General features: G+C 30.6%; 3 protein-coding genes across 3 annotated transcripts; all 3 read left to right on the top strand.

Annotated features, from left to right (window-relative positions):
• Positions 1-1,524: 1,524 nt before the first annotated feature.
• On the top strand, positions 1,525-8,694 carry LOC113556013 (staphylococcal nuclease domain-containing protein 1). Its single transcript, XM_026960704.2, has 15 exons — positions 1,525-2,107; positions 3,499-3,608; positions 4,193-4,368; positions 4,450-4,601; positions 4,812-4,979; positions 5,140-5,283; positions 5,351-5,515; positions 5,581-5,726; positions 5,800-6,009; positions 6,103-6,289; positions 6,350-6,491; positions 6,626-6,927; positions 7,012-7,258; positions 7,342-7,760; positions 7,830-8,694. The coding sequence occupies exons 1-15, from the start codon at positions 2,033-2,035 to the stop codon at positions 7,938-7,940; spliced, it is 2,754 nt and encodes a 917-aa protein (XP_026816505.1). The 5' UTR covers positions 1,525-2,032; the 3' UTR covers positions 7,941-8,694.
• A 2,451-nt stretch (positions 8,695-11,145) lies between these two features.
• On the top strand, positions 11,146-14,739 carry LOC113559334 (ADP,ATP carrier protein 1-like). The gene is made up of 3 exons (XM_026965028.2): positions 11,146-11,451; positions 13,637-13,898; positions 13,961-14,739. The coding sequence occupies exons 1-3, from the start codon at positions 11,280-11,282 to the stop codon at positions 14,436-14,438; spliced, it is 912 nt and encodes a 303-aa protein (XP_026820829.1). The 5' UTR covers positions 11,146-11,279; the 3' UTR covers positions 14,439-14,739.
• Positions 14,740-21,825: 7,086 nt separating this feature from the next.
• On the top strand, positions 21,826-25,603 carry LOC113558873 (EF-hand domain-containing protein D2 homolog). The gene is made up of 4 exons (XM_026964457.1): positions 21,826-21,974; positions 24,788-24,935; positions 25,020-25,136; positions 25,201-25,603. Exons 1-4 carry the CDS (start codon positions 21,826-21,828, stop codon positions 25,216-25,218), a joined length of 432 nt encoding a protein of 143 aa, XP_026820258.1. The 3' UTR covers positions 25,219-25,603.
• The last annotated feature ends 207 nt before the right edge of the window (positions 25,604-25,810 follow it).

The following is a 25,810-nucleotide window of genomic DNA, read 5'->3' as shown; positions in this document are numbered from 1 at the left end:
TATCTAGTAGCATTCAGTTGCCCATTCGTGTTGCGATAGTGTGTATGTAAACTTAAACTCTCTCCTCAAGAGATTTGGGCTACTAAAAATTAGGTCGCTATTAATTGCTTGAAACGTTTTGTAGGACGCTGTACGAATACATAGAAAACAGTTTGTACTATTTAAATATAATTTATTTTTCATATTTATTATTACAAATTTAAATAGGTAGGTACAGCATTAATTTTATAGATATTTGAAAATGGAAATACCTATAACGACGGCACATGTAGCACTCGAATAATGCGATTACGATTACGATTTACGTGTATGGTGTATACAAGCGATAATAATATTATCACAAATATCGGTGTAAAACACAAATCCAGTTAAATGTTCATTGTGTAGCGAAGATAGCAATAACACACAAATTATGTGTATAGGCGCAATATGTCGGTATAATGACGGCAAAGTGCGATAATGGCAAGACACCCGTAGGTACTTTTTCGTAAATAGGTACTACCTATGTAATTTTACATGCGTCCGTTTATCGCACGGAAAGAATGATTATTGATAGATTCGAGATTGGAATGAATAGCAGTAATTTTTGGAGAAAAAAAAAATACTCGAAATTGTAATTACTGTCTTAGTTGTTGTTCGTTGGCGAAAAAATACGTTTAAACGGTATCGAATCGATTAACATTTTATTACACATAATATATTATGTATGATAAGACCATAACACGCATAATATTCAATAATGAAATGTTTTGAGTGGAAAAAACGAAAAACGGAAATGTTGACGGGTGCGACCCTGTTCTTGAACGGAATTCATTGCGCAATCGGGGGCGCAGAAAAGCTGGTAACACGATAATGTTAGCAATGTACATAGGTAGTCGAGACCGACTCGAATCAAATAATGTTATGTACGGCCACGCAGAAAGCGCGGCAAAACGCGTTTCAAAATCGCCGGTGATATTCCGCGGCGCGCACGTTGCCGCAACTGTGGACAGCGACCGTCGTCGTAACTATGACTCGTAAGGCGGCAAACCTAACGTATCGTGTATTTGCCATTTTTAAGTTCCACGTTTTGTCCACGAGACGACCGCACCTAACCTAAAAAAACGCCGATGTATCGTAATTCCCCGTAACGACACCCGCGTACCCAAAGGTCACTGGGCACAGACGACAGTCGAGATAAGGGTACCCGCGGTATGACAACAAGGGTACGGCCCCGGCCGACCACTCGGGTGGCCACCCGACCGCATAGGTGGCCACCCGACCATATAGGCGGCCGTGCAGACGCCTGGGGAGGTGCGTGCGCATCGACCACGCGAGTCGACGTACGGTTACCGTGGTCGAGTGTTGGCTTCGCGGTCGTCACGGTGCCGTGCTCCAAAGTTTACGGGGGAAGTGTGTAAAAACCGTCGGCCGTGGCACGCCGCGCGCCGACTGCCATTGCGTGCGCGAGTGAGTGTGTGCCAGCCTGCCTATCGCCGCCCGCCCGCTCCCGCCTTCCGTCGCCGAACGTGTGCGCTCCGTCGCTGCTGATCTGGCCCGTTTCGCGTGTTTTCTTTTCTTTTTACCGTTTTCGTTCTTTTACTCTCACCCCGCCAGCAGTCCGGACGTATTGTTTTCCGCACACGTCGAACGCAGCGGTATCGCATTATCGCATCAGATCGCCGTGCACGGTCTATTAATATCGCCTATTTAATATAAATCGATTATCGTGTCCATCCGTGGTCGTCGCCCGTAAGGACACGCGTCTCTTCTTCAGCTACTCTCATCTGACTATCATATCGTAATCGCCATGTCTGTCGCTGTCGCCAACAACGTGCTCGCGAACTATCGCCGCTACTAAGACCCGCTCACACGACACCCGATCGCTCGCTTTACGGTAACACCGTATCGCCGCCGCCGCCGCCGCCGTTGTCGAATCACGTGACAACGCACACAGCCGTGACGCACCGCAATCCTGGCCGCTGCCGTTTTGCGAACCATCTTGATTTAACAATATTATCGTACAAGTATCATCGCCATCAGCCAAGCCACGATGACGAATCAGCCACCCGGTGCCGTGTCCCCCGCAAAGGAATCCGTCAGGGTCTTCGAGGGAGTCGTCAAACAGGTACGTCGTTGGGTGGCCAATACGCGGCCACGCGCACCACGTTTTTTTTCCTGCCACTGTGGCCGCCGTCTTAGGACTTCACCCTTACAGATGTTGGACTTTGGGCACGGACTGAGCTGTCGGTGGTGTATTGCGTGTCTAGCTCTCGACCTTTCGTATGTTCATATGATCTTGACTAGATGTCTTCTGTCTTACCAGTGTCACGAACCGATTCGGTTATCTAACACCCAACCAACACATCATCTGCGACTTCGAAGTTCTAAATTCGTAGAATAAGATGGATTGGTTGGGTACTCATTCTATTTAATTTTACATTAGTATTGCCCAAGTATGGGAAATGTCCATGTACAGACTGGATTTATCACAGTAAAGTAATGCCTAAATATTAAAATTACTTGAGTAGGTACTACGAAATTTTTTGATTTAATTTTAATCTATGATAGATAGAGGTTTAGATTGGCTGGTAGCTGATATTAGGTACATTACATAATTTATAAAGGAATTTTTGTTTTATTGAGTTTTTTATTTCTTCACGAAGTACCTCCTACTCGTGTAACAGGTATGGAGTAAAATATACTATTAACCAATAATCATTATTTTAATCCATTGAAATTCAAATAAGTAATAAATAAATACCAAAGTCTAAATTGTGTCCTATCTATTTATTGGCAAGAATTAGGTTTGTTTTCAATATTGTGAAAGGCCTAACTAACATGTTTAAACATTGCCCTACTTTCCCAATTATAATGTTGTTTCAAAGATGGATACCTTTAATTATTCAGCAGTAAAAAAAAAAAAATTGTATTTCACATAGGTACCCAATGCACCTGCTTTAAACTTAACTATATTAACTGCTACTTTTTTAAAATTATTATTTATTTTCATCTAAAAGAAATTAGTCATTTAGGTATTTTCACTAATATTATACTGATTGAAGTATAGAATAATTTCCCACGACTAGAATGTTTTTGTGAGTATCTGTCTGTTCTCTATTTTGATATTTATAAAGCTTATTTACCTGGCTTTAAACATAACATCAAAATAAGATAAACATGACCTTTTGAATTTCACATTTTTTACAATGACTGTGGTATGATCAAAAAAATAAAGTTTGAAAAATGGATTTTTCATCACGACTTATATAAATACTAAGATCTAAGATTTTATCTAAATATGATAATTTAATATTTATATGAATGATTAGGAAAACACTATGAATTCTGTTTACAATTAAAATATTAACATCATTATTAATAATGCCCATCTGCATAAACTCTTAATGGTTTAAATGCATTTCTATTTTTTTACCTTTGTGGATTAGGTACATTCTAAAAAGTTGTGTATAATTTTCACTATCAATTATTTTTAGTATAATTTAATTTGTTGTACAGGTTAATTCTGGTGACTCCATTACTATCCGTGAGGAAGTGTATAATGGTTATCCAAAAGAAAAACAAATTACTTTGAACAACATCATTGCTCCCAAATTGGGCCGTCGCGCGTGAGTATTTGTTATAATTATGTATTACGATTAATTTGTTTGTTCTCTATTTGTCATTTGGTATAAGCTTATTTGTGGTTTTTGAGTAATAGTTCGTATGTAACTATAATTATTATCATAGGCACTATAAACTAAGTTGTTCTATGTATTTCAAATTTGGCTTAAAACAATATACCTTATTTTTTAACTAATCAAATTTATGGACCTTTTTTAGACTGGTTTTCTGTAAGTCAATTATACAAATTTTTAAATATGAATTAACTTGCTTGATGAATATATATTGTTATTGGAAAATTCTGAAATTTCTTGGTATTTTTGTAGCCCTCTTAAAAACCTTTTATTTTTAATCTCAATATGCATTATTTCTTATGACTTTAAAAATATTTAAAAAAAACTTTTATGTTAATGGCAATAAAAAAAAAAGTGGATAAATATAGTTATACATTTTTAATAATTCATAATTTCTATATTAGTTTGTTTTTTTTTATTATTAATTTCAAGGCCTTAATTACACATATAAAATATTATGTCAATAACAGGTTTAAACTTGAGATAAATTTTATATTTTGTTTTATCATTTTTAGAGCGAATAATGATCCAACATCCAAAGGTACTGATGATGAACCGTTTTCATGGGAAGCTCGTGAGTTTCTTCGTAAAAAGCTAGTTGGAAAGAAAGTATTTTTCAAAACTGCGGGTCAAGTATCCGGTGGTGGAAAGACTACTCGTTATTACGGTGACATCTTTTACCCGACATTGGGTGAGAAAATTTACTTTTAAATGTTTAATTATATTAATATATACATTTATTTAATAATAAATAAATATTTTATGCTTTTAGAAAATAACATTGTTAACGAGCTTGTTGAAAATGGATTAGTAACTGTTAAAAATGTGAAATCTAATAATCCAACTTCTGATGTTCAAACTCTTGTTGATCTTCAGAACAAGGCTAAAGCTGCCAAGGTTGGAAAATGGGATCCTAATGCTAAGGTATTATAGTCAAAATTTATTATTAAATTAATAAACAAAATAACTTTTAATGATACGTATGATGTAATATTATGAAAATTGTTTTATTGTATTATTTGTATTATGATTTGACATAAAAAAATATATTATAATAATTTAATGATTGTATTACTGTTAATGTAAATCATAAGTTTTTAAATTATTAAAACAATTTTTTTTTCTATAATTTAGAATACTGCAAAGAAAAATAATTCTATCGATGATGTCGAAGCATTTTTAAAGAAAAATTCAAAAAAACGTATTAAGGCTGTTGTTGAATCTGTTATTGACGGATCCACTATCAAGCTACTATTGTTGCCTGAAGGAAATATGATCACTCTTTATCTTTCAGGAATCAAGGTAAAATTTTTTTTTTGCAAAACAGGTACTTTTCAATAAATAAAGTATTATGTCATTTAGTGTATTTAACTATTTCATAAATGACATAATAATTCATTTTTTATATGTTTGATAAATAGATGGATTAATTATAATATATGTACTATTAAATTGTATATAGTGTCCGCCAGAAAGTGTAGAATTCGGAGATGAAGCAAAATTCTTTGTTGAAGTTCGTCTACTGCAAAAAGATGTCGAGGTTACTTTGGAAGGAGTGCTTTCTAATAATAAAACTCCATCTTTCTTTGGAACTATCCATCATCCGGTACATATTTAAATAATTTTTGTAGTTTTATGTTACAACTATATAATAAAATTATATTTTTTCAAAGGCTGGTGAAATTGCTGTTGAATTGGTTAAACAAGGTTTCGCTACTTGTCAAAATCGTAGTATGAAATACTTAGAAGGAAGTGCTGATAAACTTAGAGCAGCCGAAAGACAAGCTAAAGAAAAGAAATTGAGGAAATGGCAATCGTACACACATACAGGACCAGAAGTATTAATAATTAACTTTGAGTTAATATTTTAAGAATTCTTGTTAAATTGGTTCTTTTGGCTTAGATTGCTGAAAAAGAAATAGTTGGAACTGTTATTGAAATTGTAAGAGAAGAAGCTTTATTACTTAAAACTTCCCACAATGATAAGCCCAAGAAAATATTCTTATCCAATATTAAACCTGCTAGACTAGGAGTTGAAGCACCAAGAGGGTATTTATTACCACTTTTTATAATATATATATTTTAACACAATTTTAAACAATTTTTTATTTATCATCTTCAGTGAACCTTTGGGTGATGACCAACCACCTGCTCCACGAGCACCACGAACTTTGGCTAAACATTTTTACGAGATACCATGGGCTTATGAAGCACGTGAGTTCTTGAGAACACGTTGTATTGGTAAAAAAGTAAACGCATCTGTAGATTACATACAACCCAAATCAGATAAATTTGAAGAGAAAATCTGTGCCACTGTTACAATTAATGGAATGTAAGGTTTTATTATTTTTTTTTTATTAATACATGTAATATTTTTGTTAAGAAATAATTCTATATTTTTTTTATTATTATTATTATTGCATAGAAATTTAGCTGAAGAATTAGTAAAAGAAGGTTTGGCAACTGTTATGAACAATCCACGAGACGACCAAATGTCTCAGTGCTTTGATGACTTGAAGAAGGCAGAAGAAATTGCCAAACAATCTCACAAAGGGCTTTACTCAAAATCGTCTCCCCCTAAACAACGTATCACCGATTGTTCTAGTGCTGCGGTAAGTAAAATTATCTTTATTATAATAAATTAATATTGTTTTAATTATTTTTATGTTTAGGAATCTGCTCGTGCCAAGGCTCTATTGCCTAGCTTACAACGTTTCCCAAGGTTTGAAGCTTTGGTCGAGTATGTTGCCAGTGGTTCTAGAATGCGTCTTTACGTTCGAAGAGAATACTCTCTGATTACCTTCCTTTTGGCTGGTTAGTAAATAGTTAACATTTCATTAAATTAATGTTATTTTTATAATGCATATTAATTGTTTTCCACGTGTAAATTAATGCTAATGTTAAGTAATCCTATTTGTGCTAATTAAATGAAACTTTTAAATTTTTAGGTATTACATGTCCAAGTGGTGAACGACCAAACCAAGGTGATGCACCTTCAGCAGCTGAAGCATACCATCAAGAAGCATTAGCGTTCACAAAAGAAAAGATAATGCACCGTGAAGTAGAAATTACTGTAGAATCCTGTAATAAGGGTGGAAGCATGATTGGTTGGTTGTTCGTTGGTAATACCAATCTTTCTTTGGCGCTTGTCAAAGAAGGACTGGCCAAAGTACACAGATCAGCTGAACGTTCAGAATACTTCAAACTTTTGCAACAAGCTGAAAAAGAAGCCAAGGACAAGAAAATTAATGTAAACATAACTTACAATACCTAATGAGTAAAACATTATTTCTCAGACACTAATTAATTGTATTCCATGTGATCCTATATTTAGTTATGGAAGAATTATGTTGAGGAACCAGAAGAAGCAAACAATAACACAAGCAAACCTGTTCATGAAGAAGTAGTAAAGGAAAGAAAAACCAATTATGTTGAAGTGCTTGTATCAGAAATCAGTTCTGAGTTGCACGTCTATGTACAACCTATATCTGAAGGACCCAAATTAGAAAGTCTTACTGATAACTTGAGGAAACATTTTGATTCTAATCCTCCTATTGCTGGTTCTTACAGTCCAAAACGAGGTAATTTATTATTCATATTTTTAAGTTTTAATTCTTCAATTTTAATGTAATTGTTAAATAGTCATATGTTTATTAAATTTTAGGAGAAATATGTGCAGCTAAGTTTAAAGAAGATCAACAGTGGTACCGTGCTAAAGTAGAAAAAGTTGCTGGTCCGAGTATACATGTTTTGTATATTGATTACGGTAACAGGGATGTAGTAACTGCTGATGAGTGCGCCAATTTGCCGTCAAACTTTAAAAATGACCGACCGTATGCCAAAGAGTATGGATTTGCACTTGTTAAACTACCAAAATTGCCTGAATATCAAGAAGATTCCATTGCTGTTGTACGTGATGAGTTCATTAACAAGACAATCAACATCAATGAAGAATACACTTACGACAATCTTACACATATTACTGTGAAAGATGCCGACAAAAAAGAGGATCTTGTCAAGAAATTGGTTGAAGAAGGATTCTTGTTGGTTGAAAGACGTCGTGAAAGATATTTGCAAAAATTGGTAATTTTAATTATATTTATCAATCAAATTTTCCTTATATTAAAGGATTCCATGTGTTTTTATATATAGTTGACAGAGTACATCGAGGCTCAAGAAAAGGCTAAGAAAGATCGGTTACATATGTGGGAATATGGTGACATCACAGAAGATGACGCAAAAGAATTTGGTTATGCAAAATAAATGGTCTTTCTTTATCTCCAGAAGACTCATATCCACTGGTCAGGCCTTTTACAACTGTACAAAAAGGTGTTTTACAAATTTATTAGTCAGCCATATTAATATCTAATTTTACATTCATTAATCTAAAAGTTTGATAGATAATAATTATTTATGAATTGATTATATTTTATTATGAATAATACTTTATTTTATTCATCTCGTTTTTTTTTTTTGGTTGTTAACAAATAAAAGATTTTAATAATACGTACCATTTATTACTTGTAAAATTGTACTGAACAATTGTTTCTATCTATATATATAAAAAAAAATTGTATCAATTGTAATAGTTAAAATATTTTCAGTTTCACATATTGTAACCATTTTTATGCCACAATTTTGGGATTAGTATCATATAATAAGTGTACAATTTGAAATAAAACAATGTTTCAGACATCTGGGAAAAGATTGTCAAGAATTTAAAAAAAAATCCTAAGTATAGTTTTGTTTGTAACTAAATTAATTTGTTTAATTATAGGATTTTGGGAATAACTATAAAATACATTGTACATATAAAATTTTAAATTGGCGTGATTATATGGACGTTATGAACTCTGAAGAGTTATCTTGTATTTTAAAAAATAATGTAAAAATATTTTATTATTACTTAATGCTTTGCTGATACTTAATCTAAATCTTAAATATTTTGTAAAACACTATTATGTCTGATGTGTAGTGTAAAGACTGTTCAGATGGATTATATTATCGATTTACATTATTTGCGTTTTCATTGATCATCCCGTTTGTGTTTGTCGCGTTATATCGTATTCCTTTGAATCTTTTAAAATAAAATATGTGTGTTAGTGGTCTATCTCTTATTATTTTATTATTATAATAAATTGTTGTATGATGTACTCGCAGTAGGTTAGGATGTGTGCAATAATGACACATATTTAATTATTGAATATTCAATTATCTTATAAATTATTGTTTTTGTTGTACGGGTGGTACGACCTTACTGCGTGCCACAATCGACCTATGCGTTTGTGACCCGTCTATTTCTATTTTTTACGAACGTACGCTGTGTATCAATGAAATTATTGTCTTATCTAATCGCCGACTATAATTTCGTAATTTATGCGTTCTAATTTACAATGATCGGTCTAATAGTGTGCACAGCTACTGATTAAATTGACTGGTTTAACTGCGCGTTGTAAAATAAACATAATTACTATGTAACGCTCCGACTGTGTGTTATTGTTATCGCATACATTTTAAGGTAAATGATAAATGTTTCTGAACGATTGTCTTAAATACTTACCTGTACATAAATATTTCAACTTTTACAATGAAAATGTTCATACGATCGAGTACAAACCGTTCAAGTACTATAAACTTGTGAATGTCAAAATAAATGACGTAACTTTTAATACGACCGCACATCACTGGTTTCTTTAATGTCATAAGAGTAATCTTCATTTTTTTGATAATTATATACAAACATAAAAACCTACAGCCCGCTCTTGCAGCAATCATAGTGATAATTCATAATGTTTTACATGGTAATACGAATATACTATGTTATAATTACCTAATCTCGCTTGGTACAAGTCTCGCTGAGTAATAAAGACTTGTGTTGTTTAAGAGGAACTTAAATCATTTAGAACTCAAAAAGACCCTAATAATATTGACAACTGAAACCCACATGGAATTATACCTCTAATTCCACTTTGAGATTTTCAAATATACTTGCAGGTTTTTTTTTACGTATTATTTAAAATCGGATTATTATTTCTATAATATACTATAGGTATACAAAGTAGATGCGGAAAACGAGTTAATTGCTATTTCATTAATGCACACGTTTTGTATAATTTATCCACAACCTAATCTAAACGAAATTCGATAACCCTTGATAAACCGGAACTAAATTCTATTACATTTTTTTTCAAAATTTAATCGTGAACCGAAAACGCTGTGAGATGTGTATCATATTATGTTGGTTGTACAATGCTCGTGATTTGTGAACAAATAATTGGCCGTCGCCTGTTTAGAATCGTCCTAATTTTTTTTATTACATTTCATAATCTTTTAGTTAAATATAGGTAGATAAATAATATGCAAAATAGATAGGAACGAAATCCATATTATACGTGGGTATAATGTATAAATAAACGATTGTATAATAAAACCGAGGAAAATGGTAGACAATTTTTTTTTTTTATTACAATTATTTACGATCTACACAAAAGTAAAATCATGGTACATATTACGTTGTATGGTAAAATCAGAAGTCATCAGCTGGCGAGTGGTGCATATCACATATAGCCCATGTAGGATAGGTTAGGTATAAAACTGAAAATTGGTTTGAACGGGAAGGCAACCATCATATATATCACCATTGAATTTGATTTATTTTTTGTTTATCATTTAAAACGGGTTCCCGAGCCGTTATCTTTGAATGTTCTAGAGACATATATTATTAAAAAAGAAATTGGCGATATTGTATAATTTGATCAAAGAATTGGTTTAGATGTTTACATTTGTTTGTTTACAGTTCGACGATTGTAGGCGATTTTAGGTCTTGGTGGAGATTTTTATTTGTTACCTACATACCAAGGCAAAATAAATTATTTGATGTAGATATACAGATTAAAGGGCTTGTAATTAGTAGGGTTTCGTGTCGGACGGTTTGGTAGAATCTTAATGACACGAAAATTGGGAAAAGCACAATCGTGGTTGAGTTTGTGGCATCTGAGGAGGAGGTATTGATCGATCGATCATTATAAGAAGATCCAGTCCGACGGCAATGGATACGGACAACGAATATGGCACGTGATTTTCGATGAGCATTACGCATGTCGTTTACGTGACGGTCACGGGGCAGCGCGACGTTGCGATTCATTTATTCGAATATACCCGGCAAAAAAACGTGGTTCGTCCCTACAGCATAACCTCAAAAAGTCGAAACGACTAAAATGGTAAAATAAATAAATTCACACCGACGGTACGGAATAGGATACAATAATACAATATTTATTCGAACAGTTTTCGTCGGTGCAAAAGCTTGAGGAGTGACATGAGAAAAATGGCAAACGATAATATTATAATTATTTGTACAACAAATAATGTCATTAGGACGACGGCGGCAGCGAAAACAGCTGTTCAGCGGTCGTGACGTCACGGCGTTCGATGAACTGCGAGCGGAGCGCCGCCCGTAGTCGCGGCGGCCTACTTGTCTTTCTTTCGCATCGCACCGTCCGACACGCGCAGACCTGCTCCGCACCACTCAGCCAGCACACAGCTAGCTGTCCTTTTTCTGTTCATTTTTCACAAAGTACTTTTACGACCTTTTTCACCACGATGGCTGAAACCAAAGCGCCGAAAGACCCGTACGGTTTCTTGAAGGATTTCATGGCCGGTGGTATCTCCGCTGCCGTGTCGAAGACCGCCGTTGCTCCGATTGAGCGCGTCAAGCTTATCCTGCAAGTGCAGGCCGCTTCCACGCAGATCGCCGCTGACAAACAATACAAAGGTAAGGGGACGTGATAGAGTATTTTTCCAAACGATTTTGTGTTCCGTTTGCATACAACCATTAATATTAATTGATCAAAGTGGCTTATCGCTCAAGTCATAGTTGTCTGGTATTTTTTCATGTCGAGATATTGGCCCGGGGACGCGGCGGCGGCACAATCGATTCCGGAGAATTAGGTTAGCGCGCGGCGGGCGGGGCTTCCGTCGACGTCGCCGTACGCTTTTTAATCTGTTGTAGTTTTTTCTGACCGTCTAGATAATCGTCCTAAATCCCATTTGATTTATCGATCGCGCTAGATTTATCATAGATCAATTTAAATGTATGACCCCTGTTTGACGGCATACAATTTTCTTTACATTGTCCTTACCGGCGCCCTCTGTGCTCCGTGAGGTAGAACGCCATTTTGCCCGGTCCGTTGTTTGGTTATTATTTCGGTTTAAGACGTTTTACCTGTCCATTCCGGTTTTCGTTCTCTTTACGCGGTCTTAAGAGTAATACTTTTTAAGGTTAGGTTTATTTCGATCGCGGTTTTCCGTATTATTATGATTCACATTTGGATCGTCCATCAGTAAAATGTGTTTTTCTACATAAATATTTAAAAGCGTTGTTGCGGTGGGGACGAAACTAACACATACAAATACAATTCGCGTGGAATTTAGCAGTTCTCCGGACCTCACCAATAATGCAAACGTCACCTATCAGGCACGCCCTGCAGTTTCATCGTTGTGCTTATTCCCGTTAGTTCGATATTTATCGAGTTTACAATACTACTCCACAGTTTGATCGGAATTTGTTCTTTGAAACATCTAACTAATTATGATGAAACGTTTTGGGTACAGAGTATGTTGTTTTTTAACGTACAACGTATATTTTATTCAAATATTAAATGCGTTTAATTATTACCATCCACTTTTCACGGTCAAACTAATTGATTTAGTTTTTATTGATTGATTTTTTTTTTTTACACATGTATTTATCGACTATTGATTAATTATAAAGATCATTTGCTAGGCATTTTAACAATATAATAAAATAATTCTGACTGATATCATAAAAATGATAAATTAATGATGATACCTATATAATTTTAATTACAAAATTAATAAAGAGATCAATATTGAGACTTTAAATACAAACTACTAAATAAATTAAAGATGTTTTAACAACCGATTTAGAATAAAACTGACTCAAAATATTGGGTTAGTGTCATAGAAATTAATTATTAAGCAGAAAAATATTAATTGTTTTTTTATTATTATTGATATTTTGTTAACAAAACTTGCTTTTCTTCTCATAAAATTTCTATTTATTAGTTAATGGTACTAAATTTATTAAGATGTATGGTTATGCCTTTCGTTAACCTGTTGTATTAATATTATGTTTTAACTATTAAATAGAGTCACCTAAAACAAAATCCTTTTAGTAATTTATTCCATCTCTTGGAATTTATTTTGATCGGAAAAAAAGTTCTACCTTTAATTAAAACAACGATACAATTATTTTGTATATAAATTTTAGTTGATAAACTAATATGACTAGTACCTACTTAATTAGTTATTTATTATTTGTATTATAATATATTAAAATTGTCGATTCATGTTTAATGTAGGTTACTAATTTTTTTTCTGCTTTTTTAATTAAAATATAATTTAGTAATTTACAACATAAAAAGTGGTCAAATAATGAAACTTGGTAATTCAATTAAAGAAATAATATTAGCATTAATGAGAAGTGAACAAAAACTTAGGAAAAGTTGAATAGTTAAAGAAGAGTAACCTTAGAAACAACTAGAGAAGAGTTATTAGAAAAGACATATCTAACCCATAAAAAATTCAAGGTTTTAAAACAAGATGAAAAAATATAATAAAATTTAAAATTACCTGTTTAAAACTAAATTTACATTATTTTTTTATAAATGATAAATAATACCTAGTTATATGCTTATCTTTTATTCATTCGTTTTTTATAAACCTATATTTCCTAAATATTCAATATTTTTACCTAAAGTTTTAGAGAAGGTGAAGTGGAAGGGTAGTCTTCGAAAATATAGTTATGGCTATGTTTTTAGAATATTAATTTTTGACTTAAATAAATTAACATAACAATTAATTCTAATAATGATTATGTAAATGCTTAATGATTTTATTTTTTTGCAACATTAATATTGTTTTTGTTTGTTATTTAGGAATCGTGGATTGTTTAGTGAGAATCCCAAAAGAACAAGGCTTTGCCAGTTTCTGGAGAGGTAATTTCGCCAATGTCATCAGATACTTCCCAACACAAGCATTAAACTTTGCTTTCAAGGATGTCTACAAACAATTGTTTATGGACGGTGTGGACAAAAAGACTCAGTTCTGGCGATACTTTGCTGGTAACTTGGCATCCGGTGGTGCTGCTGGAGCAACATCTTTGTGCTTTGTATACCCACTCGATTATGCTCGTACAAGGTAAGTTAAGATTTTTAAACTACTTTGTTCTTTAATTATAATTTAAATTCTTAATATTATAGATTAGGAGCTGATGTCGGTAAAGGACCAGCTGAAAGGCAATTTAAAGGTCTTGGTGATTGTATAGCTAAAACTGTCAAATCTGATGGCCCTATTGGTTTGTACCGTGGTTTCATTGTGTCTGTCCAAGGTATCATCATCTACCGTGCTGCATACTTTGGATTCTTCGACACTGCTAAGGGAATGTTGCCAGATCCCAAAAATACTCCATTCTTAGTTTCATGGGGTATTGCCCAATTTGTAACAACATTCGCTGGTATTATGTCCTATCCATTCGACACAGTTAGACGTCGTATGATGATGCAATCTGGACGTGCTGCTGACCAACGCATGTACAAGAGCACAGTGGACTGCTGGTCTAAACTTTACAAGAACGAAGGAGTTTCTGCTTTCTTCAAGGGTGCATTCTCCAACGTACTTAGAGGTACTGGTGGTGCCTTGGTGTTGGTCTTCTACGACGAACTCAAAAACCTCATGTAAATTTCATTTTTTTAATGAAATTGAACAATATTGTGCAGTTTAAATGTAATTCAATGGACACTGTTGTAGCATAAACATTCCTAACAAGTGCAACATTTATTATTCATAACTGGGCTTCTCATTCCAATTTTTCATGTATTATTCTGTACCGTATTTGTTTTAATTTTATCAGTTATGATCCAAATTTTTTTAGAAAACCTACTTATGTAAACAAACTATTTAGGTCCGTTTAATGGTTTATTTTTGATATTGTATTATTTATTTCATAATTAATAATAAACCATAGTTTAAAAAAAAATTATTTTGTGTTTTATTTTTATTTATTTGTATAATCATCCATAGAATACTTAATTATAATATTTAAAAGTCATGAATTTTATTGAAGCTATTACAGTTACTTATATAAATGATTATAATTTGTTTGCTAGTATAATTTAAAATCTTTGTACTCTGTAATATTGTTATATTGTTATATTTATAATATATATATAGTACATGTTTGGAGACTTTTATCTAAGTAACAAATGCAATTTTTAAGCAATAATACATAATGTGCAATGTACCTGTAGACTATATTATTACATCTATACTCTTAAATATTTGTCTGTGGAAAGAAAAAGGTAAAATAAATTGTTCATAGTATTATACTAATCGTTACAAAATAGTGCAACCCTTATTTGTTTGTTTTTTCTGATAAGTACAAAGTACTTGGACACTTGGTACATAGTTCATGTTTGGTATGGAGAACAATATCGTAATAATATGAGAAACAAAACAAACAGCAATTTATCTTCACCATTTTTAGTTCTGATCGGTGGAACTATTTCTCTTAATGATGAATAGTGAATTATGTGTATCTTTTTTATTATTCATGTATCATGTGTAAAAACACTAAGAACGATTTTTTTCTTATTGATGGTTTTTGGTAGCGAGTTTAATTTAGTTTGTACTTGTGAATTCAGGAAAAGAAAAGAAATTCAAGGAAAACCGATTTTTGATGAAATATATTTTATTTTTAGTTTTAATTATTACCCGTATATATTTAAAATTATCCTGGTGTAATTTTTCAATATGTTAGGGATTTGAATTATTCATAGATTTTTTAATAAGAATTCGGTTTTCTATTGATAATTATTTTCTCGGTCTAAAAGTTAATATATTATATTATATTAATGCTAAGGTCATATTTTTTTTATTTACGTTTGATTTTCAACATTTGACGAAATGTATATTTATGATAAAAACAATGATCATTCCCATAACAGTTTAAGTTAGTCTGGTGTATTTCAAAATATATTAATCGTAAAGATTAGAGGTTTAGAACTTTTCATCATTACATATTTTAATTATTTTCTATACTTTTCTTTAGCAGTGCTGGTAGGGAAATCAGAATTTTCCCTCATATAAAATTGATATGATGTGGGAAGTCTAGGATGGGCTTGGCCCCTTTGTATTTGTATTTAGCCCCCCTATAAGGTTTTACTTTTTAGCTTCAATTAGCCTTCAAATTATTTTTAACTTAGGTTTTCTAGGACTCTAGCCCCTGTAACTATTAAATCCTATTTATGGCCATGTTATCGATATCCTAATTTCAGTACCGTCATATTATTTAAAGGCCTTTTAATCGTGGTCGGATTAACATGGGCATAAATTAATTTTTGTTCTAGAGCGACATCTTTCACATATTCATAAAGTCTTAAGTTTTAATATTAAATAAATGTTGTTTTAATAGTTATTATTGATATTTATGAGGGTACCGAATAGTGTCTTATCCATGGGGGATGGGGTTATGCCCTCGAAATGTATTCGAAAATAAAAAAAAAATACTAAATAGGCTATGATCCTACTTCTTAATGGTGGTAAATATGATAAATATTGTACAGGATTCTTACACACTATAACCACAGTCTCGTAGAATAAATGATAACTATATCATATTTTCATTTATTCTGTGGCTCTGTGCTATATTATAAAGAACATTAACTTAGTTACTATGCGTAAATACATAATCCACATATTGACACCTCCAACACGCACAAATGCACAATCAATATTGGCTACACTGAATTCTTTTAAAACTGTATCGAATCTCCCAAGGAAAACTTACTAACACAAAATCTTGACGGTTTGCGTAAGTAGATTTATAATATATTATATCTACCTTTTGTTTATAATTAAGCTTATGACCCAGAAGGCCAGAAACTATAACACGATGATCTAATATTAGTATATTACTGTTTTGATTTTTATAGAATATCAGAACAATTTTGGATTTTGTTGCAGACGAAAAGGAAATACATAGCAAAAAAAAATACACACCTCTGATTTACCTATAATTGAAGAAGACGTTCTGGTAACGAATTTTGACTGTAAAATCATGCTTTCGTACTTCCCATTTTCCTCAGCTTTCGTTATTCGTAAAAACATGATTTTTTCCTCAATTTAAGCATTAAACCTGAGAAGTTCTACTAAACAATTGCGTTCTAGATTTTCAAACCGATTATATTTGCATTTGAAATTTTCAAAATTTTTAAAAAATCATATAAAATAGATTAAATTCATATTAAAAAAAGCATTTGTTAAATACTCTTCGTTGGCTCCTGTACGAGCATGCTCATTGCAGCCCTTCTGTTAAATAAAATAAATGAATACTATATATTACTATATTAGGTAGAAGGTACTAGGTACCTACTAATGTATTATACATCAGTGGCATTTGTCATGGAGTACATGGTAGTCAATTCACTGTAATCTGTAAAAATGTGTAAAATTTGAATTCAATAATGTTACCTATATCATATTATCATTTTTATATTATTAACAATTCTGAGCGGCGGACTGTTACGGAAAAATGTTTTTTGTTGTTGAACAAATTCAAAAAAATATCTATAAGTAGGTATTAGGTACCTGATACTTATATTAAATATTTGATTAAAATCGATAATTTAACCTTATTTTAATATCGTTTGATTAGATATTATAAAAAAACATCTATTACGATTTATTTCGTGTGGAAATCAAATTATTTGTTTTATTTATGGCTGACATTGATTTAATTTACATAGACTTATAACAACAAGTGCAAATTTTCAAATATTTTCACAGTTTGCATGGAAAATATTGCTCAAATAGTAAATATTTCAATTAATATTTATAATTCGTTGAATTTGAATATGATTTAAATACCTACTAACTTACTATATTATATTTTCGTATATGCAAAATTATATTCTTGATTCATACGAGTCATAAACTGACATACACGATACACTCATATACCTTATAGTGTGTAGATGTATAGATGCTATTTTTTATGTGATAACCTATACGTTGCTACGCTACACAAATTTATTACATTTTTCATTTTACATAGATGCACTTACCTAAAATTTACATGGCTATGGCCTGGCCCATAACCAGTGGTGTGCCCAAGAATTTTCGATGGGGGGGGGTTATATGTTATAAAAAAAGCCGGATTTAATTGGATTAAAAACATAAAAATGTACAATTATACCAAAAATACATACAGATTACATAATAAATTGCACTGTAAAAAAACAAGTCATTTAAAAAAACTTTAAATTCTTAATTATAGTTCAATTAATTTAAAAAAAAAATTGATGAATGTATCAAATTTTTTAATTAAAATTAATTATTAAATATATTTCCAAATTATGTTCTTTAAAATTAAATCTTTTATCACTTAGAATATGTTTATTCTACTACACTATAGTTATTGGTGCATATTAAAATAACTCAATAATTCAGACGTTATAATGCTATATCTAAATAAACATTTGCTTTACCTGATATGACTTCATGATAAGATTTAATAGTTTTATGTCTTTAATTTTTTTTCCTTTTGGAACAGGAATAATATTTGTTAAAATATCTTCAGTTTTTCTAAACATATTCATATTTTAAATACCTAGTTAACTATTAGATTCTTCCAAGTTTGTAAGATTAATGGGTAACTTAGATAAGTGTATAATTGTATGAATAACGCTATAAACCACATTTGACTACATATTTTTGTATAAACTGTTTCTGCTTTTCTACACTGATGGGGATTAACATTGTCTTTTAAACTTTTGATCATTAATTAAAAAATTTTCAAAATTATTTACATAGAAAAACGTAGCTTTTAACAGTTTTAACCATGTTTCCCATATTGTAATAATAAGTTCGATAGGTAAAAGTATAACCCGCATTTTTTTTCTGTTTATTTATTTTATTTTCGATGGCACTTATTCTAGGAAAGCTTTTTTCCTAAAATAAACAAAATAAGTTACATAATATGTATTTAGATTTTTAATATTAAATTAATTACCATTGTGAAATAATCTATTTATGTAATAATAAATTTAGTTAAATTAAGTATTTTGTTCATTAAAACACGAAATTTAAAAAAAAATAAAAAAAATGGGGAAATTGCAAAAAATCATATTATAAAATTAAAAAGGCAGAGAATGAGAAACATAAAGAATACAATTATAATAAAATGTATATTTTAATAAATATAATTTATAAGCAATTACTAATAATCAAAAGCAATGACTTCATAAAAAGCAACAACTTTTTTATATCTATTATTTATATCTATTATTATTTTTTTCATAATAATTTGTTTTCTGAAAGTCAGCAAAAAAAAAAAAAAATCAAAGGGGGGATATAACCCCTAACCTACGCCACTGAACAAAAATATTTTAATCCGAATATGTATTTACATTTATAATGTATTATTAATATTATTAATAATCAGCTGTTTAACATTTGGTTCCGAGGTCACAAATCACGATCCATTCTTATAATAGTTATAATATAGATATGTATTGAAATATTGTGTGTCCAGGTTCCTATGTTAAATATATATTACAATTACATTATAATGTTTATAGTCTTATATATACTCTATAGTATGTACGACAGTAGTACCTATTATTTGCACGCTGAACACAAGTACGCCATGATATTGCACGCAAGACATTATGTAACAAAAATATACATGTAAATGTGCTTTCTTCCAAAACTGGTCCAGTGAAGAGTGAACACAATGTAAAAAAAATTGAAAATTGTGCAGCCAAATTGACAAAAAGCTACGGCGGCTAGTGTGATGTCTACTCCATAGCCGAGTACCATTAACCACCGTGGCAGATAATCTCGAAAATCAGCCAAACTATGAGGTACAGCATCAGCATGCGCCGTTTATTACAATTTACAAGCCAGAGAGTATCTACCTATGGCTATAGCCTATAGGTACGTTCATCAATTCTAATCGGCTGATATAGGATTCCAAGTACTATTATTAATTATTATTATTATCGAGTAATATTATATAATAAGATAAGTATAAAAAGATTTCGAGTGTTTTTTCGATTCATATTGTAGCCGTTTTAAATTTTTAGGTAGTCTTTTTATTTTTTAATATAATATTATACTTCATTCAATTTAAATAAATGGATACATTTTTACAATAAAAAAATTATTATTTATGCTAATGTGAATTATAAGTTTAAATTTTTAAATTACTATGAAATATAATTAAATATCAAACTGTGTGTAATCATATTATGAATACGTCATAAACCATATTAAGTTAATAATAAGTCTCCCAAGTACCAACAAGATTCAATTTTCTATCAGAAAAGATATTTAAGGTAAAAATTGAAGTTTTACGTTGTTAAACTGCTACGAAAGGCGACGACAGATAAAAACAAATGATTTTAAATTGTTACGTTCATTATTGCTTTGTTAAAAATCTAAAAGAATAAGAACAATTACCTTTCATTTAATTAGTAGAAAAGTAAAAAAATAAAACTGAATGATTACTGATTGATATGTAATTAATCATTGAATATATGATAGTCAATTTTTACTTAGAAAACTTTAACTCATGAATCTATTTGCATATTTCACTTAGACGTATTTATGTTTTAATTAACTCCATTCAAGTAGTAATAAGTGGTTGCATTATTTTTACACTAACAGGTACTCAAACTAATTTTAATTTCTTACAGTTTCATGCAGTAACGTGTTGAACTACTTTTATGTAAGGAGCAGATTCTTACATACCATACCTTTTTGTGCAGTAATAATGCTTCAAATGTAAGTATAGTTTAGCAAAGAAAATTAAATTTAGTTGGAATTTTGAAGGTACAATAATAAGTATACTCGACCAAAGAAAAAATTACTATTAATATCAAAATTAGTTATTTTTATTTAAAAAAAATTGATTACTCAAATAATTATAAATAACTTATTAAAAAAAAATGTTTACCAAAAAATTGACCGCTTAGGCATTACAATATTACATTGATTACAATGATCTATTTTCTATTATCTAATTATTTTGAGCATTAATGAGATTATTGTATTATAATTAAAATTTGTTTAAAATAATTGTATCATAATATTCGGGGCACTAATTAATTGCATGAAAACGGACCTTTAGTGCAAAGAGATAAAAAACAGTCCAAAATATTAGCGTTTATTAATAATACGTGATTAAAAAAAAATCAATCAATTATGCGTAAACCAAGTGAGTTACCTATACAATACGAATGATGGAAATTCAATATTTTGATAAATGCGCTGTCGATTAATCATAAGCAATGTATGCATATTACGTATCTGATGACCGCCATCGAACAATCGTTTTCTTTCATACACACTATACATGAACATCGTATACATGTATATTCATTCAAGTTCAGTTGGATTTATCAGCCGTTAAACGACATCGGAACAATGTAAAAACACAATAACAAACACGCGCTTACAAAATATACATATACCTACGACACGACGATTACAATTTGCAATGTACAATATGTGTAGATACATAGAAATAACAGTAACCGCGGTGTCGAGTATTTTATATGTATATATATATATGATAAATTAATTATTTTTATTAAACGAGTCGTCGCGTTGTAATAATAATTATATTATTTTAGTGACGTGACACAGTAACAGAGTATATAATGAGACTGACTCATTTTTCAAACATCCCTCGCTACGGGAGAAACGGCGATAGACGTAGGTACTACGCCACAGTAAAGCGTCTTTTCTCGAATAAGTCTATTGTTTTACATATACAAGTCGTATAATATACAATTAAGTTACGTAGAACGCAATACAATATTCATAAAATACGACAATAATTATACCGTTGGTATTACACGGCAGAGGATAACTCACGAACAATTGCGGAGTGTTATATAGCAGTTGCAACTCGCAGGTTCGATATACCTTTATTTCCGTAGGTTTGTTTTTGTCGGTTATTTACTCACATCCCTGATTCGGTTGTACATACGCGTTTTCGGATCGCAACGTTTCGTACCGGCTCGAATTCTTCCATTCTGTCATCTACAGATAGGTACCGACCATGCAGGAAGATTCGTCTGATTCGAACGGCGAGGGCGGTACGTTGATCGCTAATGAATACGCATCCAACACGACCAAGCGACAGGTGTATTTGGAATTTTCCGAGTTCAGTCCGGCGCAGATACGAAAGATCGAAGATATTTTCAACCAGTACGTAGATTATAGGTTACTCTTACTTGTATGTTACATAAGCATAATATGCGATTTAAACGCGCGCGCGCACATAGATTGGTATATAATATTATCATCGGGGGCCGAGGTTATACGTCATGTATAATATTATAATTTCTGCACTCGACGGTATAATAAATTGTCTTAATTATCTAATAATTACTACTTCATACGGTCTGTATAGTTTGGGTAGAAAACTAATTGTCAGATTACTCAGATTTATGCGAATAATAAATAAGTTTATATGGTCTGCACTCTGTCTATCGTCAAAATTTTAAATTAAGTATAGTGTTCTGAATACGATTTCAAAATAATGGAAAATGTTCTTTTAATTTAACACACATTTCATTCATAATTTTTACAGAGGACCTTTAAAATACCCTAAAACCATACTTAACTAATTAATACTGAATAATAAGTATATGTATTAGGCAGGCAAGATGACCATTTTTCAGTCAAATGCTGTACAACCGTGTACGTGGCATTTTTAAAAGTGCGATGATGTTTTTTTAGCCAAGCTGTAATCAGATAAATTATCCAAGTTAATGAAAATAATTAACTTTAGTTAAGTTAAATCAAATCTAAGAACGTTAAGAGGCCGTAATAGTCTCATGTTTTGTCTCCGTCTTACAAGTATGTAACATAGCAAATTTATAATCAGCAGATTACGTTTAGCCAGTGGCGTAACTATAAATTTGGGTCACCGGGGCAGTATCAAGTGTTGGCCCCTCATATATTTATATTAGCAAAATTAAAAAAAAAACAGTCATTACTTATTATAAATATAGTTTATTTATGTTATATGTACAAAATTATAAAGTAGCTATTCAAAGTTTTTTTTTCTAGAATTCCATTTCAGTATTAGTTCTTTAGTGTCCATTTGTTTGTTTTTTAATAATATGGGGTATGTTTTGGCTTTTTTGAACTTTTTTCTAAGTGCTGTTAGAATTTCTAAGAGTACCTGTCTCGTGAATTTTAAAATGAAATTCAAATGTTTGTATATCATTTTAGATTCTGAACGGAGTGAGGAATTTATTGATTTTACAATGATGTATGTTTTTTTTATTTTTGTGTCTGTCATCAGTCATCACGTTTTGGAATAGAAATAATGCTTTGATTTTTTACTTCAGCTCCTTTTTGAAAAAGAAAATTAATTTAGTTGATATTTTTTTAAGGGGGGGGGGTCAAAAAATGTCCAGGAATTTTCTAAAGCAACAGGCAAAATCTTAAAAAACATTATCAGTTTTCGACTAAAATCGATTTTTTTATTTCGCCGTAACTCAAAAATGAATCATTGCAAATACTTGAAATTTTACAAAATGTTTATATTAGTGTTATATATTTACTATTAAATTTTCAAAATATTTTGACTTTTAAAGCTTTTTGCAGACAATTAAAATTTTTTTTTTTTGAAATACCGATAAAAAAAAAATTAGGTTTTCCAAAAAATCTTTAAAATTTAATACAATGTTTATTATGAGTTGTACTTATCGTAGTAAAAAAAAAAAATAAAATAAAAAAACGTTAGTTACAATTTTTGTTTATAAGCATTTAAATTTCAATTGTTTACGAAATATGTCAAAATCGCAAAAATTAGCAAAGAATTTTGAAGTTGAAAATTTATAACATTTTTGTGATTTATATCTAAGGTTAAAACAAAACAAGATTTTCCATAAGTTTTCCTTCAAATAACTGTAAAAAAAACTCCAGCTTCAATATAGAAAACATAAATAACAATATATTACAATTTAAATATAGGTAATAATATAATATATCCTACTAATTAATAATTATATTAGACTGACAAATCATCTCTGTTCAGAATCGTTTTTTGTATACAATGATACCTGTCATTGCATTCAAATAGTGACCTACTCCTCATCTTTATTATACACTATACAGCAGAGCAATACCCACTTGCCCACGCTATTTTATAATACAAATTGTATTTACAAGAGTTGAGGACCCCGGGGCATTGTTGTGCCTTGCCATACCATAGTTACGCTACTGCGTTTAGCTTTTTTAGTTTAAAAATTAGAGTGAATCGACCTATTATGAAACTTGATGGTAAGAACATTAACTGTATTTTTATGTTGGTTTTTTATTGGGATTGTTAAGTTTTTAAGTGAGTTATGAGCATTTTTAATTTACGTTATGTTATATACCGCATAACTTGCTAAAAAATTGAACTATCGTAAAAAACCGACATATAAACACCGATAATTTTCTTTTCATCAAATTCATAATAGGTCGATTCACTTTAATTTTTAAACTGACGGAGCTAAACGTGATCTTCTGAGCGTAAATTTGCTATGTTACGTACTTGTAAGACAGAGACAACACATGCTGGTGTGATGCCCTCTTAAGCATTAAGATAAATAAATTAAAGCATTATTATTTTAATAATAAAGTGAGTTATGAACATTTTAAAGTTGCAATATTTTATACAGCTGTAACTCACTTTAAAATAATATCAATAAAAGCATTTCATTACCTATCTAGATAATATTCTTACCTTCAAATTTAATAATAGGTAAATTTACTTCAATATTAAAGCTAACATCACAAAATATATTTTGCTGAACGAAATTTTGTTATGATGTACGTTAGTAAGACAGAGACAACATATGCGGCACAGCATCCTCTTAAATGTGGTATAAGAAGCTCATATTCTGATTATTAGTTTATTGACCAGGCATACATTAAATGAAAAGAAACCATCTATGAATGGAACTCTTTAAGTTATTTTGTATATAATTATCTAAAAATAAATAAACAATATTTATTCATAGGTATGATTCAAACAAAGATGGATATTTGTGTCGGAATGAATTGAAACGAATGATGATCAAACGTCGAGTTCCATGGACTGAAAACTCATTAAATCAACTGATCGATGATGTGGATAAAGACAAAGATGGAAAATTGACTTTTAGAGAAGTATGTTTAAATTTAAATATTAGATATAAATAAAAATGACTTATTTAACCAAATAAAAATATTCTTTTACTTAATTTTGTTAAGTTTGTTATGACAAACCGTAAAACTTTGGAGTACTGTCAACGTGCATTGGCCAAACAAGAAAAAGTAGACTTTAACAAAGTTGGTATAAAAGGTGTAAGAGACTTCTTCGAGGCAAAGGTACACTAATACACTACCAACCAATTTAAATCAAATGCATAAGATTATTAAATATTTTTTTCAGGCTAAGTATTCCAAATAAACAGTACTGCAGTTTTAGAAAAATGTATTGAAAGAAATGTCTAATTTACCAGTACCAGTGAATATAATATTTAAAAGCTATACATTTGATTATTATCAACATATCATTTTTGAAATAATATTATTCATATTTATCAAATAATGTTGTAATAATATACTACATCCAAGATTTCTACAAATTATTATGTACATTCAAAAAGATTAGTTGTGAACACTAACAAAACATGAACAGACGATGTAAAGTAAAATCTGTATAAATTACCTTTCACTTTATCATTGCGCTTCCATTATTGTTTTATGTCAAGGTATGTCTTACATATAATATGTAATATTTTGAATTTTACAAAATCATCTTCCAAAAAAATTGGTTAAACACATTAATAAACGTGATTTACAATATATAAACAACCTCCGAACAATAATGTATAGTTCATTATGTGTTGACATATTATATTTATGTTGTGAAATAATAATATATTAATATAATACAAGACATATAAAGAATTAATAAAACATGATATATTATAAGCTAAAAATATATGTTGTATATTATTGTTAGTTGTTACTAGATAAGAACTTGATTGATTAAAAAT

The sequence above is a fragment of the Rhopalosiphum maidis genome, chromosome 1 (genome assembly GCF_003676215.2).
Source record: "Rhopalosiphum maidis isolate BTI-1 chromosome 1, ASM367621v3, whole genome shotgun sequence".
NCBI classification, from domain to species: domain Eukaryota; kingdom Metazoa; phylum Arthropoda; class Insecta; order Hemiptera; family Aphididae; genus Rhopalosiphum; species Rhopalosiphum maidis.
This window is presented reverse-complemented; position numbering and strand designations above follow the sequence as displayed.

Coding starts and splice junctions, on each gene's coding strand:
- LOC113559334 (XM_026965028.2), top strand. CDS start 11,280: ATGGCTGAAACCAAAGCGCCGAAAGACCCGTACGGTTTCTTGAAGGAT. Junction 11,452..13,636: donor CGCTGACAAACAATACAAAG/GTAAGGGGACGT, acceptor TTTGTTATTTAG/GAATCGTGGATTGTTTAGTG. Junction 13,899..13,960: donor CTCGATTATGCTCGTACAAG/GTAAGTTAAGAT, acceptor TTAATATTATAG/ATTAGGAGCTGATGTCGGTA.
- LOC113556013 (XM_026960704.2), top strand. CDS start 2,033: ATGACGAATCAGCCACCCGGTGCCGTGTCCCCCGCAAAGGAATCCGTC. Junction 4,602..4,811: donor AATGGGATCCTAATGCTAAG/GTATTATAGTCA, acceptor TCTATAATTTAG/AATACTGCAAAGAAAAATAA. Junction 6,928..7,011: donor CCAAGGACAAGAAAATTAAT/GTAAACATAACT, acceptor TCCTATATTTAG/TTATGGAAGAATTATGTTGA.
- LOC113558873 (XM_026964457.1), top strand. CDS start 21,826: ATGCAGGAAGATTCGTCTGATTCGAACGGCGAGGGCGGTACGTTGATC. Junction 21,975..24,787: donor ATCGAAGATATTTTCAACCA/GTACGTAGATTA, acceptor ATTTATTCATAG/GTATGATTCAAACAAAGATG. Junction 24,936..25,019: donor GAAAATTGACTTTTAGAGAA/GTATGTTTAAAT, acceptor AATTTTGTTAAG/TTTGTTATGACAAACCGTAA.